The 16,523-nt window shown below is 35.7% G+C and overlaps 1 protein-coding gene across 10 annotated transcripts in view; it reads right to left on the reverse strand.

Annotated features, from left to right (window-relative positions):
- The window catches only part of celf2 (cugbp, Elav-like family member 2), a 549,771-nt gene that overhangs the window by 14,989 nt on the left and 518,259 nt on the right, over window positions 1-16,523 (reverse strand). For all 10 annotated transcript variants that reach the window (XM_028813890.2, XM_051935886.1, XM_028813929.2 and 7 more), the window contains one exon: window positions 1,426-1,560. In XM_028813890.2, coding sequence (XP_028669723.1) covers window positions 1,426-1,560 — 135 coding nt within the window. The remainder of the gene's footprint in view (window positions 1-1,425; window positions 1,561-16,523) is intronic.

Genomic DNA, 16,523 nt, shown 5'->3' on the forward strand with positions numbered 1-16,523 from the left:
TGACAGTTAGGCACTTTTTGCACTTAACTGAAGCACACTTAAAACAACTGATTGTTTTTACCATCATAGGGACATCACAACTGTTACTCTTTTAAAGTGATATTCCACCCAAAAAATTATTATTATTTTTTTTTTTTTATAAGTTTCTACCCATTTATATACAGAATGGACAGAACAAAGGTTTACGATATAATAAGCCAACAGAGATCAGTGCTGTACAATGGGAAATGATGTGAAAAGCATGTAAGGGGGTTGGGGAAGACTGTAATGTTACTCGGGTCACATAACTGCTTGTCTGAATTGAATATCTACCGGTTTCTCCTTGTGCATTGGTCAAGAACCCTGTTAAAAAGATAGTTCCAATTATATTTTACTTTCTTGTTCATTACGTGCACAGAGTTTTCGGAATTATATACTTAGCAATATTGTAGCAAAAAATCATGAGCATAAGACTAGATAACTGACATGTGGATTATGTGATACAAGTAATGCAATGTGTTTTTTTCATCTTTCCATGGATGTTTTTCACATCATTTCCCATTGGACAGCATTGGTCACTATCAGACAGTATTATATCATAAACATTGTGATCTCAGTTCTCCATGAAAACAGACTAAAAAATTTTCTTGCTCATCACTACAAACTACATGCGGTTAGTAAAATAAAAAAATAACTTTTGGGCGGATTATTCCTTTAACCAACAGCCAGCACAAGCCTATGTTAGCCAGAAGAATGCTGTTGACTGACAAACTACAAATGAGTTTGTGCAAGACAGAGATACATAGTTGTGAAGCACAGAATAAACACCAAGGCTTAAAACATTAAAGTAAGCTCAAACAAGCCTCAGTTGCAGGTGCAAAAAATCGCAAGAAAATCAGGCAGAAAATGAAATCATTTGTTATATACTGTATGTATGAAAGGACAGTGAATTGGAACCATAGCTCACACATCAGTTCACACATCAGGATTGAATTATTTTTTTCTACATAATACAGGAGTATGAGAAATCTGATACAGTGGGTAGATAAATACAAGAGTAAATAAAACATAAAAAAAAAACCAGAACCAATACTGATTTTAATTGATCATCATTAACATAGTGACTTAAGTTAAATAAACCACTTAATCTAGCAGTTACATGCCTGTGACATGTGGACATGCATGAGTGACCAGGTCTTTCTGATACTTGGGCAGCCCTTCTAGAATTTTTAAGTCTATTCACTGGAACTTTACTAAGTTAAAACATTAATTCCATACTATAAAAAAAGATCTAAAACACTACTGTGAATACTTTTGGACCTTACCTTGCACAATGTTCAATTGGGAAATAGTATCCTTTAACACGTTTAGTAATGGTGCTGTGCTTGAACTACTATCAAAGAGGAAACACTGAAAGTAAAAAGTGTCTATGTGAACAAACATTACCTGGACTTGTAAGTGCTCCAAGGGCACTAGTGGTTGTTGAAAGTGGGTTTGCATTTGACGTTGCAGCAGAGTTCTGTGCTGCTGCAGCTGCAGCTGCTAAAGTTGCCAGGTTCTGTAACTGCAAGGCATTCATACCTAGAGGAAGGAGGCAAAAAAAAAAAAGAAAGTTGGCAAAATAACACATTAACTTGAATGGCTCCTACTAATGAGATCTTGATAAGATTAAATATAGGTGTGCACAGGTTTAATAATGCAAAGAGCTAAGGTGCTTTGACACATTTTTTTAAAATATGCAATTATATTTGATTTGTATTTTTCAAATCATATATTAGTAATTAGTCAATCTAGCATATTGGTGACCCAAAGCAATTTCATTTGAAAGTCTTAAATATTTATTAAGTAAATTGTAAGTAATGGATCTAGAATGTAAAAAGTAGTTTGCCACTTGTGATCACAGGTGATTTTAGGAATTAAAGAAACCATCACTGAGTACTGAAAACATTACAATTTCTCAGAAATCCACATAATTTAACATTAACTTCAGAATACAAATAGGAAAAAGTATATAATCATACATTTACTTTAAAATACAAGTCATTTAAGTGAAAGGGAATATATTTGGAACATACTGTGAAGAGCAACTGAAATTTCACTTGTGCACATGGACAGTAGATTCTAAATCTAAACCAAGAGATAGCTTTATGTAATGATGTCAAAAGTATTGGGTGAATTCCATCATGAATGGATGGATTTAAAAGATTACCTGTTAAAGAAATGAAATATGCTTCTTGCTAGTATTCATTTTGGCAAGTACACAATGTTATGGGGCAACTCTTGTTTTTAAATGATCTAAATGTATGTAATGCACTACTAAAAATGTCTTTTTTTTAAACTTACGGTCATGCAAAACATAGTACATCTGTTCAGCTTTGTGAATAAAGAAACTGTGGAGTTTAACATACTGTATAATGCAGAACAAATCCCAAAATTTAGAAGAAATTAAAGGGAACCTGACAATGGATGAAGAGTTAAACAACTAATCTCAAAATTGCACATTACATGACATGTTTATAATACATACATAACTTCAGCACTAACCTTAGGGTTTATGAGTATTTCAGAATAATGATTAAATAAGATATTGGGAAAACGTCAGAAAGACATTTTCCAGAAAATGCAAATTCTCAGCCAAAAGGGATTACTTTAGTATTCTAGCAGCAAAATAATGGTCAAGGCTGAAGTCAAGTTTATTATTAATCTTAAGGGTGAACTTAAGTATACAAATACAGAAATAATACATGCTTTAAATTCATATTTCTGGAGGTTTTCACATATGAAGAAATCACTATTACCTCCCGGCAGCTATATGAGACTATTAAGGAGGTACCCAGCATTTTGGAAATTGTACAGAAGAAGAAGTGCTCCCAAAAAGGCTGAAATCTGATATATTGTGAGGGCATGATAACAATTTTTCTAGATGATTTAAGGAAGTTAGTAAGTAAAAAAATAATTGCACATCGGGGAAATTCCTACTACCCTAAGTTCTTGTCTATAAGCCGGACTCATGTATTAGCCGGAGACCAAAAATCATACGAATTTTTAAAATAAAATCGTATCATAGATAAGCCGGACTCATGGATAAGCCGAACGTACTATAACCTATAACTAATAGAAGGGAGGGAGGTCAGTGGTCTCACTCGCGCCCATTTAATTTCTTTAAGGGGGGAGAGAGTGTGAGATATTGCCGTCTCTCTCACTCCCCGCATGGCGCGGTTGGAGCGGCCGGAGCGCGTTCTTTCTGCTCTGGGCGTCGCCGAGTCAACACGAGCGCGTAGCGGTCATTTAAATTGTGATTTTATATGTAAGCATATTTAAATATATATCGCGGATTTCTGCGGACAATGGGTCTTTTAATTTCTGGTACATGCTTCCTCAGTTGGTTTGCCCAGTTGATTTCATACAAGGGACGCTATTGGCAGATGGCTGAGAAGCTACCCAACTTACTTTCTCTCTCTCTCTCTCTCTCTCTCTCTCTCTCTCTCTCTCTCTCTCTCTCGCGCTGACGTAGGGGGGTGTGAGCAGGGGGGCTGTGTGCAGCTGCTTCCTGAAAGAAATGCTGCACGGAGCTTCGCATACTTAAAAGCTCAAAGGGCACGTATTGATTTTTTTTATCTGTCTCTCTCTCTCTCTCTCTCTCTTCCTGCTCCTGACAGAGGGGGTGTGAGCTGCCGCCTTCAACAGCTTTGTACCGGCGGTGCTTCGCATACTTAAAAGCCAAAAAACCCTATTGATTTTTTTTTTGACTGCTTGCTTTGCACTCCTTTGAAAAGGAAGATATGTTTGCATTCTTTTAATTGTGAGACAGAACTGTCATCTCTGTCTTGTCATGGAGCACAGTTTAAACTTTTGAAAAAGAGACAAATGTTTGTTTGCAGTGTTTGAATAACGTTCCTGTCTCTCTACAACCTCCTGTGTTTCTGCGCAAATCTGTGACCCAAGCATGACAATATAAAAATAACCATATAAACATATGGTTTCTACTTCGCGGATATTCTTATTTCGCGGGTGGCTCTGGAACGCAACCCCCGCGATGGATGTATAAGCCGGACTTATGTATAAGCCGATATTCTATTTTTTCATTTTCACAACTTTTTTCCTTAGATAAGCCGCGGCTTATTGACAAGAACTTAGGGTATATAAAAATAGCTAACTGGCCAATTCATGTAACTATGCATTCTATATCAGCTAGTACCTAATGTATAGTCTTTAGAAAACAAATGCGCTAAACGATTATTTTCACCCTTTTTCTGAACCTGCTCAATCCTACTCTGTCAAAGGAAACTGGAGCTTTCCTGGCATCATCAAGTGCAAGTTAAAACATCCACAAGTTGTTGCCTTTACTGCTAATCCAACACAGCAGTTTGTCACTCAGTTAACTTCTGTGTAAGACAGGTAGTAAAGGATGAAGTATGGACTTACAGGATGAAATACAACACTGGTTTAGAAATAGTCGAAAACACTGCTAAAATGAAACTGGTTAAAAAAAAGAATGCTAAACTCATAAAAAAGCAAAACTGTTGCCAGCAATACTGTGTTGTAGTTAGATCAATCTTAATATTTCAAACATATCTTTATTTGTCCTGAAAAGAATTTGTTGTCTAGAAAAGGGTTTCTCTAAAAACAGGTCACGAGTTGGAATTGTTTTATAGTGGTAATGTTTTAAAGTACCTGAAACATATCCCCTCGGTTTACATAGGGCAACCTAAAATTAAGATCTGACAAGTCAATTTTTATCTGTCCATGTTTGTAAATTTCTTTTACAGTACATGGTAAAAACCAAAATGAACCCAACTGCTTAACAACAATATGGACAAATCATATTGAGATATTTTTGCAGAAGTGCTAACTTTAACAGTTTGCTATCTGTGGGAATGCAGAAGCAATTTTATTATTATTTTGAAATAAAATGCACAGCTTCTAAATTCCCAAAGAGAGCTCAAAAAACAAAAAAAAAAAAAAACTTATTCTCTGCATATTAATGATATGTTGAAATGAAAAAATGTTGATGCTATACTGTATAAATTCTACCCCAAGATCCACACATCTAACCATTTAGGTTATGTGGAATAGTTTAGTGCCTCAAGAGCAAGGACATACCTAGGTAGCTAGGTATTCCATAGGTTTATTTATACTAGTAACAAAGATTAAGTATTAACTTTTACCTAATCATTTTTGGGGGACATTCTGCACAAATAAGTGCTCTTCCCTCTTCTCTTCAGCATTCAAATTTGAAAACTTGAGTGCACCAGTGTAAATTTACTCTTCCCATAAACGTTCAATGTCAGTAACCAGGGAGTATTAGATACTGTATGGTATTTTACTGCTTTCTCCTTGCTATTTTTACACTTTTGTAAAGCCACTCACCACTCGATAAGTATTGCTTTCTCCTACTTGCCTGTACTCTCAAGGCTCAGAAACCTCTTCTGCAGAACAGTGTCTCTCTCATTGTTGCTGCTGAACCTAATTTTTCAGGTTCACAGTAAACACACACATTCATGTTACTGTAATGTAATGTCCTGCTGCCTGGTTGTTTCTGTGATAGTTACCACTATCCCTGGACTTCGTAGCTCAGTTCCTTAGGACACAGAGCTCGTTAAGACAGGGTCTTAATTCCAGATTCCGACAGTGATGGTATACTAGGCTTTGCATATTAGGTATCATTGTGGATGCAGTGTGTACTGCAATTCTGCCTTGCGCTTCATAGCTTTTTTTTTTTTTTTTTTTTTTTAAATGCTGATGTTTTAGCCCTGGTGTCAGATCAGCTACTGTAGCCTCAAATTTCTTTAATGACATCTTTCTTTACCTGAGCTAATCTTTTATTATTTTGTGATGAAATCTTTGCCATAATTAGGAAAGGAGTTCCATCAGTGCACCAGTGAACAAAAATCTACTTAAAGTCATGCCACTAAAAATCTTATCTTCACTTCTTTGATAATCACAGACAAAACAGATTAAATGGGCCGTTCTCCAGAAGACAGCTTTTCATAAAGAAGGTTCACAGCTTGTTTGCATTCATCATGCAGCTGTCGACATTGCAGCTGCTGGTACATTTAAACTTGTCATTCTTATTTGGGGAAAAAAATTCAAGCAGGCTTTGACTCAGTATTCATACAACTCATCAGTGAGGTGCTCAGTATCACGTACTATATTTGTTACTGTCTTGATTATTGCACACATTTATTTCACTTTCACTTTGTGGTTAGCACTTTTATACATAATTTACATGAGGACTAGTTAATGTCATGATGTAGTGCGTTTGTTATCAAGCTGCCCACATCCTACACAACAATACAGTAACTTCAAGCAAATATTGAAGTATTGGCACACCTCTTCCTAACAAAGATTATATTATGATGACCATCCTGCTTTTTCAAATAAAGCCCTTTTTATGTACATAATCCTTTTCTCTAAAGATATAATAGACAAATTCTCGGAGGTACATTGAAATTAGAGGATCATTTGATTTTATAATTTCACTAGTTGGTGTACATTTCAGTGTATTGTTTACATATATTTAGATTACAATGAATTAACAGACACTATTTTCAAGGTTGTTCTTTTTTTAGGATAGTTTAGAACCTGCCAAAGTATTGATTTTATAATAGTAAGACTGTAATGTGAACATAGCAAAAATAAATAAATAAATCACAGTTCTTCAGGACTGGTCAAGTACCCCTGATCAGTATAGCTTTCATAATTACAAACCATTACTAGACTGGCCATGTTATTAAATTCATTATAAATGTATTGAGGATTTTTTTTTTTCCTTTGATAAAAAAAATTGCCTTGCCAAAGTATAACTTACAGGCATTCACTTTAGCATCATGTATAGACAGCACAGAGAACAAACCTTAAATTAGACAATTCTGCAATGGTGTATTCTGTGTATGTGATTTAATTACTTAGAAAACTGAAAAAGCATACACTGAATTAATGAATACATTTTTTTAAATGGGTGAAAGCTCAGGCCCAGCTTTCATCTTATTATGTGACTTAAAGAAACAATTATAGAAGGAAAAAACAGAAGTACACTAAGGCATGCACTACAGTGACATCATAAACTGTCTAGTGTGAAAATTCAACATAAAAAAGATAAATATATTTACAAGGGGCTATGCTTGTAGGTTTAATTTAATGTTCACCTTATGTAATTTTGCACCTTATTGTTCACAGCAATTACCATAAATCTGCATATCAATAAGCAAGAACAGATGTCAGTTGTTATAAGGGCTTGCCAATCAGTGCTTGTTAAAAAGTGACAGATGGATGGTTAGGGAACATTCTCACAAGACCTTTTACCATGTGTACAGCAATTTCTTACTTCCCAGCAGAAACAGATACTGGTGAACAGGTTCTATGAACAAATGCCCCCAGAAGAATAAATGACCGATCTTAACAGCTTTTAATAACTGTTTGTAAAAAGTAGCTTCATCAGTTATAAGCATATTTTCTTTAATTTCATAACTTACTGTAACTTACACGTATCACTTAATCATAAAGTAGAATAAAATATAAGGTTGTACAACCTGTTCATCTCTTCATCCTTCAGACTTTTATTAAATATCCAAAAATATAGTGAATCTAAAGTATAGTATTTTCTAGTTATTGTGTGCACAGCCAACCATATACTTGAATATTTCTTTAGGATTAGCAGATTTTTTAATGATATTTTGTAGCACATTTATCAAGAAAGTGGTGTGGTTTGCTTCTTTTGTCACTTCCTTTACAACCTTGGCTTTAAACTCTTTTCAGAGGTGTTGAACCAAAAACCTAATCTTAGATTAAAAATAGCATGTTAGCATAATCCCTACTTCAAGCACCTGTTGGCAATACAGGACATGTTACGGACATTTACATTAGCCACAAGAAAAAATTCTTTGTAAAGAAGACTATCATGAGAGAACAGATATCAAAAGTAGACTTTCAATTTAAAGCATACAAAAACTGACAAAGGCTCTGTATAATCTGAGAGTAAACCTGAATGTTAAGATATGCTTCTCAAGATAGGAATGTATTAAATCACATTGTGCAACAGTTTTTCATTTTAATATTGATCAACATTTTATCAGCACAAGAAAGTATTAAGTAGTTTCCAAATATACATCAATAATGAACAGTAATATAACTGAACGACGTCTGCACTAGTACAGTATAGTCATCGGGGAGGGAAATTAAAGCATAGGTAGAACATGTGAACACAGTAACTAGCCAGGAACTTAATGAAGATCAAAGAAGCTGGGAAACAAAAAAATAAAGTATACAGTTATAAGGGAACAAAATCAATTATGATTAGTCAATATTATAACAGTTCCATTAAGAGTAAATTAAAATCGAGGGAGGAAAAGGTTAAGTAATACTTTAACTAAAGATATTTTTGTTGACTACCAGAACTTAACATGTAAGCTACTAAAAGGGATTGTGGAAAATAAAACAGTAAATAACTACTTTACTAGTGTGCTAAGATGTACTCCAGTTTAGAATGAATTTATATGTAGAATTACAAAGTGCATTTCAGAGTAGTGGCACATAGGGATGGAATAAATGACATTAAAATATGGCACTGAATATTGTATTTTGTATTCAAAGACTATACTGCAATATACAGTGCATCCGGAAAGTATTCACAGCGCATCACTTTTTCCACATTTTGTTATGTTACAGCCTTATTCCAAAATGGATTAAATTCATTTTTTTCCTCAGAATTCTACACACAACACCCCATAATGATAACGTGAAAAAAGTTTACTTCAGATTTTTGCAAATTTATTAAAAATAAAAAAATTGAGAAAGCACATGTACATAAGTATTCACAGCCTTTGCCATGAAGCTCAAAATTGAGCTGAGGTGCATCCTGTTTCACCTGATCATCCTTGAGATGTTTCTGCAGCTTAATTGGAGTCCATCTGTGGTAAATTCAGTTGATTGGACATGATTTGGAAAGGCACACACCTGTCTATATAAGGTCCCACAGTTGACAGTTCATGTCGGAGCACAAACCAAGCATGAAGTCAAAGGAATTGTTTGTAGACCTCCGAGACAGGATTGTCTTGAAGCACAAATCTGGGGAAGGTTACAGAAAAAGTTCTGCTGCTTTGAAGGTCCCAATGAGCACAGTGGCCTCCATCATCCGTAAGTGGAAGAAGTTCGAAACCACCAGGACTCTTCCTAGAGCTGGCTGGCCATCTAAACTGAGCGATCGGGGGAGAAGGGCCTTAGTCAGGAAGGTGACCAAGAACCCGATGGTCACTCTGTTAGAGCTCCAGAGGTCCTCTGTGGAGAGAGGAGAACTTTCCAGAAGGACAACCATCTCTGCAGCAATCCACCCATCAGGCCTGTATGGTAGAGTGTCCAGACAGAAGCCACTCCTTAGTAAAAGGCACATGGCAGCCCGCCTAAAGTTTGCAAAAAGGCACCTGAAGGACTCTCAGACCATGAGAAAGAAAATTCTCTGGTCTGATGAGACAAAGATTGAACTCTTTGGTGTGAATGCCAGGCGCCACGTTTGGAGGAAACCAGGCACCGCTCATCATCAGGCCAATACCATCCCTACAGTGAAGCATGGTGGTGGCAGCATCATGCTGTGGGGATGTTTTTCAGTGGCAGGGACTGGGAGACTAGTCAGGATAAAGGGAAAGATGACTACAGCAATGTACAGAGACATCCTGATGAAAACCTGCTCCAGAGCGCTCTTAACCTCAGACTGGGGCGACGGTTCATCTTTCAGCAGGATAACGACCCTAAGCACACAGCCAAGATACCAAAGGAGTGGCTTCAGGACAACTCTATGAATGTCCTTGAGTGGCCCAGCCAGAGCCCAGACTTGAATCCGATTGAACATCTCTGGAGAGATCTTAAAATGGCTGTGCACCGACGCTTCCGATCCAACCTGATGGAGCTTGAGGGGTGCTGCAAAGATGAACGGGCAAAACTGGCCATGGATAGGTGTGCCAAGCTTGTGGTATCATATTCAAAAAGACTTGAGGCTGTAATTGCTGCCAAAGGTGCATCGACAAAGTATTGAGCAAAGGCTGTGAATACTTATGTACATGTGATTTCTCAATTTTTTTTATTTTTAATAAATTTGCAAAAATCTCAAGTAAACTTTTTTCACGTTGTCATTATGGGGTGTTGTGTGTAGAATTCTGAGGAAAAAAATGAATTTAATCCATTTTGGAATAAGGCTGTAACATAACAAAATGAAGAAAAAATGATGTGCTGTGAATACTTTCCGGATGCACTGTATGTTACAAATATGTAACACTATTTCAGTTTTTATACTCACTTTTGTAAAATAAATATTTGGAATTTAATCTAGTGACCAGGTTCCGACCATTGACAAGAAATAATGTTAATTTGCATTTTTAAAATTCAAATAACCATGGATACAGTAAACAAGATATGTTTAATTATGTTACCCATACAATTATACAGTATATTATTTTGGTCAACGAAACAAACTAACAGGTAAAAACATTTAAATAATTCTAATATATTTGGCCATTTGCAACATTTAAGAGCACAGCATAAACAAATGACATTGGCATCAGTTAAATGCAACAAGTGAGTCATAGCTCAGAGTGATTCTCGCATCTTACATTCACTATATAAGGCAGATAGATCTCATTAATTGGTCTTGGAAAGATTAATCAATTGGTCTCCTTGCTGTACTTTTCCTTCAATATCAAGACATACACTTCGAAAAGTATCCTTCCACATGGCATGTAATGAGTCTGATTATAGAAAAACACTCAATATGATGAGTGCTGTTGAATGTGTCCATCCATCCATCCATTCTCCAACCCACTATATCCCAACTACAGGGTCATGGGGGTCTGCTGGAGCCAATCCCAGCCAACACAGGGCGCAAGGCAGGAAACAAACCCTGGGCAGGGCGCCAGCCCACTGCAGCTGTTGAATGTGTAATTGTGTTAATTGTGTATAAAATGGTCACAATGGTGAGTCAAAATTATGTTAACACTAATGGATTACTTTTATCTCGACCACACCTTTCCAGGTTGTTGGATAGGTTGTGGTGGACCTTTGCCATGGCCTCCACACTCCCCTGATTTGACACCCTGTGATTTCTGGTTATGGGGTATGGTGAAGGAGGGTTTGTATAGCAGAAAAGTTTGTGATATCAATGACCTGAAGGACAGAATACAGACTGTGGTATCATTTATTCCACACAAAATGTGTGTCCAGGCTTTAAATGGTACTGTTGCTCATTGGTTTTTGTGTGTTGGACATGATGGCAAACAGGTTGAGACATTCCTGTAAATCATCTTGCACATATGAAGTATGTTTTGTGAATAAATTGTTTCTGTCATTTAAATGTTAACATAATTTTGACTCACACACACACACACTCTCATATATATGTATGTAAGTACACATAAACACAAACAATATGTATTGTGAATGTTGTGTTAAATTCCAACATAAAAAAAATAAGCAAAATCATTTCTGGTTTAAAGATGCAAGACAAGTTCAAGCCAGTAGAAAAGTATGAACATAATCAAAAAAAAAAAATTGGGGGAAAACAAAAAACATCCTTATCATAATATTTAGCTGACCCACTGGTTTTACAAGAATAGAATCACTCATTATAGAAATCTACGACGTTTCAACATTAAAAAAAAAAAAAAAAAAAGTCCTTCAGTTAGTGGATGAATTTGCCCTTGAGATCACACAAGAAAGTTCCTCATCCCTTGGTACCTTATATTCAAGCAAGCAATACAGGGGCTTTGTATCTGCTTTAAAAAAAAAAAACACAGTTCTCAGATGAGACAAACTGACTCACAGGAGAATATGTTTCATTTGATATATAAAGCTTTTCCAAAGATATAATGTGTAAAGTTCATATTTTAGCAGAGCTGGGCATCAACACTATCCATGGAACTTGTGAAATGAAAATTGTGGATATGGGCTTCATCTTCTGTCTTTAATTGCTTTTTCCATCACAATCTTTATTTTATTTGATCATTTGGGAGTTTCCAGGTAATAAGAGTTCAGTTGCATTCATCAAGTTTTAATGCATCCAATCTTATTTCTCCAAACATCAATTTCTAATTATTTTCAACATTTATTTTAGTTAAATAATAAGAAAAACAAACTAACAGCAATGGTACCTAAACTTTGTAAAAATATTAATATTCTGAAATGATCATTTCTGGACTAGTAGGTAAAGTATAAACTAACAAATACAGAACTAGATATGCTTGAAGACTGCCAGGCTATGGAATCTATTTACAGATAATGAAACAGGCAAATCTCAAAATAATATGTAGACCAACAACAAAAGTGTTTTCATTTTTGCATCTTTCTCCAATTGTAAAATGTTTATTGCTGCTAGAAAAATTCTAATGCGTCTTTCTTTGAAAAACTTTGTGTACCTGATTATTCTGCTTTTAAACTGAACAATAAATATCTCGCATGCTATCACTATTATACTTAATATCCCTCATGGTTGCAGGAATCCAGTATTTATTCTTAACAGCATTAGTTCCTCAATGAAACACTGTTCCATCTTAAGCTAAACTTGCACAAGATCAATTCAAATTCAACAACTCCAATTGACAAGAAGATCTTTTGAGCTATTGGTTCCCATACAATAAGCCAAGTAGAAACAGGAAGAGCATGCACATTTTATACAGAGCATGGAAGAGGAGTAAACACCCATAAAGTAGTCTATGAAAGCTTAAATTCAGGTCTTAAATATCATCCTAACATAAATCACTGCACAATTGTATAATATTCTACAACATTTTAGATATAACAGTAACACCAGATACAAGACAGAGTAGGCACTCTTAATAATACAATATGAAAAAATAATACACAGAAGAAGCATGCTTTCAATTACACTCACTTCTCAGAACAACAGATGGAGTGACACTTTTCTCAAGTAATTCTGTATATAGTATAGAGTTCAGCTGGTTATTAAGCAAAAGCTCTTCAAGGAGAGGCTCTGCCCGTTTTGCTACTGACATTATCATCATTAAGGTACATTTCAACTTACAATATACAAGCAGTAATTTGATGCCATCACTGCAGATCTCTCATTTTACACTAGTGACTGGAAAATGTTATGCTTTTATATAAACTCTCTGTTTTCTAACCACTGAGTACAATAATATGCAAAGTTAAAAATACCAAAAAAAACCCCAGCAAAACAGGAAAAATAGATACATTTCTCTATGTCAGCTCAAACTCATTACCACAGCTGAAGGCTAGCATGAGGTAAATACAATTAAGTCTTCATCGAAGAGAGAGTAATAAATAAGCCTGTGCATTACATAGCCAGGTTTTCCTGCCTAATCTCAGTAACAAACAAGCTGAGGTTTATGCTATTTAGCAATCTTAATTTGTGAATTTTAAATTAGTAGATAAAACTGTCTTCTCCATTATATACATTAGTCTAATGAACTGTTAGAAGACTTTACTCAATGTATTAATTTTATACTACAATACTTTTGACTGTTTTTAAAGAATTATAAATAATGAAGCCTAACTTAATATTAAAAAACTGAAATACGGTAATGTGTCAAAACACTGCATAGACAATTAAAGATGCTGACTAAACACCACAAGAAAGTAAACTGCTGAATGTATATTAATACTTAAATAACTAAGACACTCAAAAACAAACATAGTGGAATATTGCAGGGTTTGAGAACAAAAAAAAAATCATGGTTTCTGCAAAGTGACGTTGATTATTCATATTTCCTGTGCCTCAACCATCTTGGAAATAATGTTAAAAGCTATTTCATTACTTGCCTCGAAATTATGCATTTTTCCTTTTCTTTCACGTTTTACACTATCCAGAGCTGATTGTTTAAATTCTTCGACACCGAGAAAGCACAACAATTCATACTCTAGACAAAGAAAAGGTTCCCCTTGCATTTAAAAGTATAATTTCAAATGTTTGGTATTTGCTACTTCCACCTTTACACGTCAGTGTGCATGAAACAAGACTTGTGTGCAAATGTATTTAAAGTAAACTGATGTATACCAGATGTATGTTCAGGTTATTACCAATGGACTTACTACCACTCAGAGGGTCAGCATGTAGATATATTCATATCAGAAATGTTCATCTTTTATCTTTAAAAGAATTTATGTATTTGAGAAGAGGTGGGGACAAGGGGATGACATTTTTATCTGTCTTTATGTACAGCCAGAGTGTGCCGTTAGTGCCGTTGAGATAGAAAGTGCAAGAGACAGAACTGAGGTCTGTCCACAGGTTTTCAGGGTTTACTCCTTTTGCTATAGTGAAGAACTCAGCAATCTGTAGATACTACCACTGTTCTGTTGGTTTGAGAAGTACAGTATCAATTGAGGTGATATGGACACCCAGAAAAAATGCATTATGAACGTCACTCACAGGAGGTGAACTAGGTGCATCAAAACTGAAAGAGATGCAGAGAGTAGATCCAAGAAATGCTGTAGGAATTATGCTTTTGAGCCGACATGGAAGCAATGCAATGATACAGGGAATCTGAATGCCGCTGCAGGAGAGAGCAGAAGATCTGTGCCTGTATTTACCAAGTGTCTCAAAGTAAGAAAACACTTCTTGTTGGCTCAAAGACCTAAGAGATTACATAAATTTGTTCCTACTCATAAAAACGAGTAAAAGTGTTTTATAAATTTTCCTAAGTTAAGAAACTGCTCCTATCTTCACAGTGATTTAGGAAAAGTCATAAACTGTCCTAACTCACTAGGAGCTGCCAGAAGATTGCAATCAAGCTGAGATCAGCACACACATAGCAGTAAAGGCTATTTCTTTGGAAACTCTGGACAACAATGAGCTCATAAAAATACACCAGTTTGACAAAGATGGAATATTATTCGTATTACGATATTCTTGTATATTACGAGATAGATCCGTCCATGTGAAGAAGCCATGCATTGTCAGCTGAAATCCAAGTGTTGGCAACACTATGGTTTTTGCCACTGGGAAAAGGGAGCTTTACAATAGCAATGATTTGAGCAGGTCACAACCAAGTATTTCTCGAAGATTCCACCAAATTTTGACCCTTACAGAGTGTGAGATAATACGCAGATTTAAACATTTCCTCACCACTCCTTGTGAGCTCATGTTAAAGCAAGCAGCACTCATGCAAATTGGAACACACAAAGTTCATTGCCCCAAGTTTGGATGAGCAGACAGGTGGACATGGATTCAAACTACATTGTAGTAGTAGCAGCATACTACCCTGAAGATAAGCGGGGCAGGATGGGTGACTGACAGTGAAATCTCACATGGGTACACTAAGCTCTGCATTCCAATAACCCCTGGAATATTTTCTTTATAGTTTACAATCTGTGAAGGTTCATGAAGGTAAGCATAGACTCCAGAAGCATTAGATAACAGAGCATTGCAGAAAATAAGGTGTAAATCACAGAGAGAGACCCAGGCACATCACTTTGGAAGATGATCAGGAACAGTGCAAGAATGAACGCAACTTCAGTAACACAGCAATAATAGCTGTGGCCAGGTTCAGTAAAACTGCTCCTCTATGTGGCATTTCTCATGGCCATACCAGTGCAAAGCTGATTATTTTGAAAGTACAGCTATGCATTGTTCATTGTTAGATAAACATGACCATTATTGGGTTTAACTCTCATTCGGTCTGTGTGTCTCTTTCTTTCAATCTTGACGTTCATTCTAATAATATTCCTATACTATTATACTAATATGATGCCACTAGCTGCAAACTGGCAACAATTACATGCAGCCCAGTGCAATGCCCTACCTGATTTATGTTTTTCTTTTTCTTTGATTATTATTAGTAGTATCATTATCATCATCATTGTGGTGAAACCTCAGTGTTAGTGTCAGTAAATTACAAAAGATCACCATGAGTGTTATTTTTGTGGCAATGGGTGCCGTAAAAATGTGACATTATTCATTCTTAGACGTGGCCTCCTACTTCTCACTGGGACTGGAACTAGAACGCTTTGAAACATCCTGCTCTGAAGTAGGACAAATAGATATCCTTGTCAAACTTTTAGTGCAATTCCTAGGCATAATTCTAAGATGCTTGATAAATATGTGCCCAGGCCTATCTTTCTCAGGTAAGTGCCACATACATACATACATTCTGTCCATCTCCCCATTTATTTATCATATTTTTAAGCTTGCATCACCATGCTAGACTGATAGACTGAATCTTGACCACAATTACTACAGACTGTGGTAATCATATCCATTGACTATTAAGTTCAGAAACATTTGTACTGTATATGAAGCTTAATAATCCACATGATGTTCAAGGGCTGTACAACACTACATGATAAAAAAACATTTTACATCTAAATTATTTCAAAGTTTTACAGGCATAACTTGCCCTTCCATTTTAGGATAAAAAGATAAATAAATCCTTCATTCAACTTAAATCATGACATTAACTGATTTTGTTTAAGTCACATGTGCTATGCATGAATTAGCTTAGATGACTAGATTTCCTATGGTCATTTCTGATCCCTGTTATATGAGCCAGAGGTTAAAATTCTGGAAAAAGCCAAATATGTGCATA

Source organism: Erpetoichthys calabaricus, chromosome 1 (genome assembly GCF_900747795.2).
Source record: "Erpetoichthys calabaricus chromosome 1, fErpCal1.3, whole genome shotgun sequence".
NCBI lineage: Eukaryota > Metazoa > Chordata > Cladistia > Polypteriformes > Polypteridae > Erpetoichthys > Erpetoichthys calabaricus.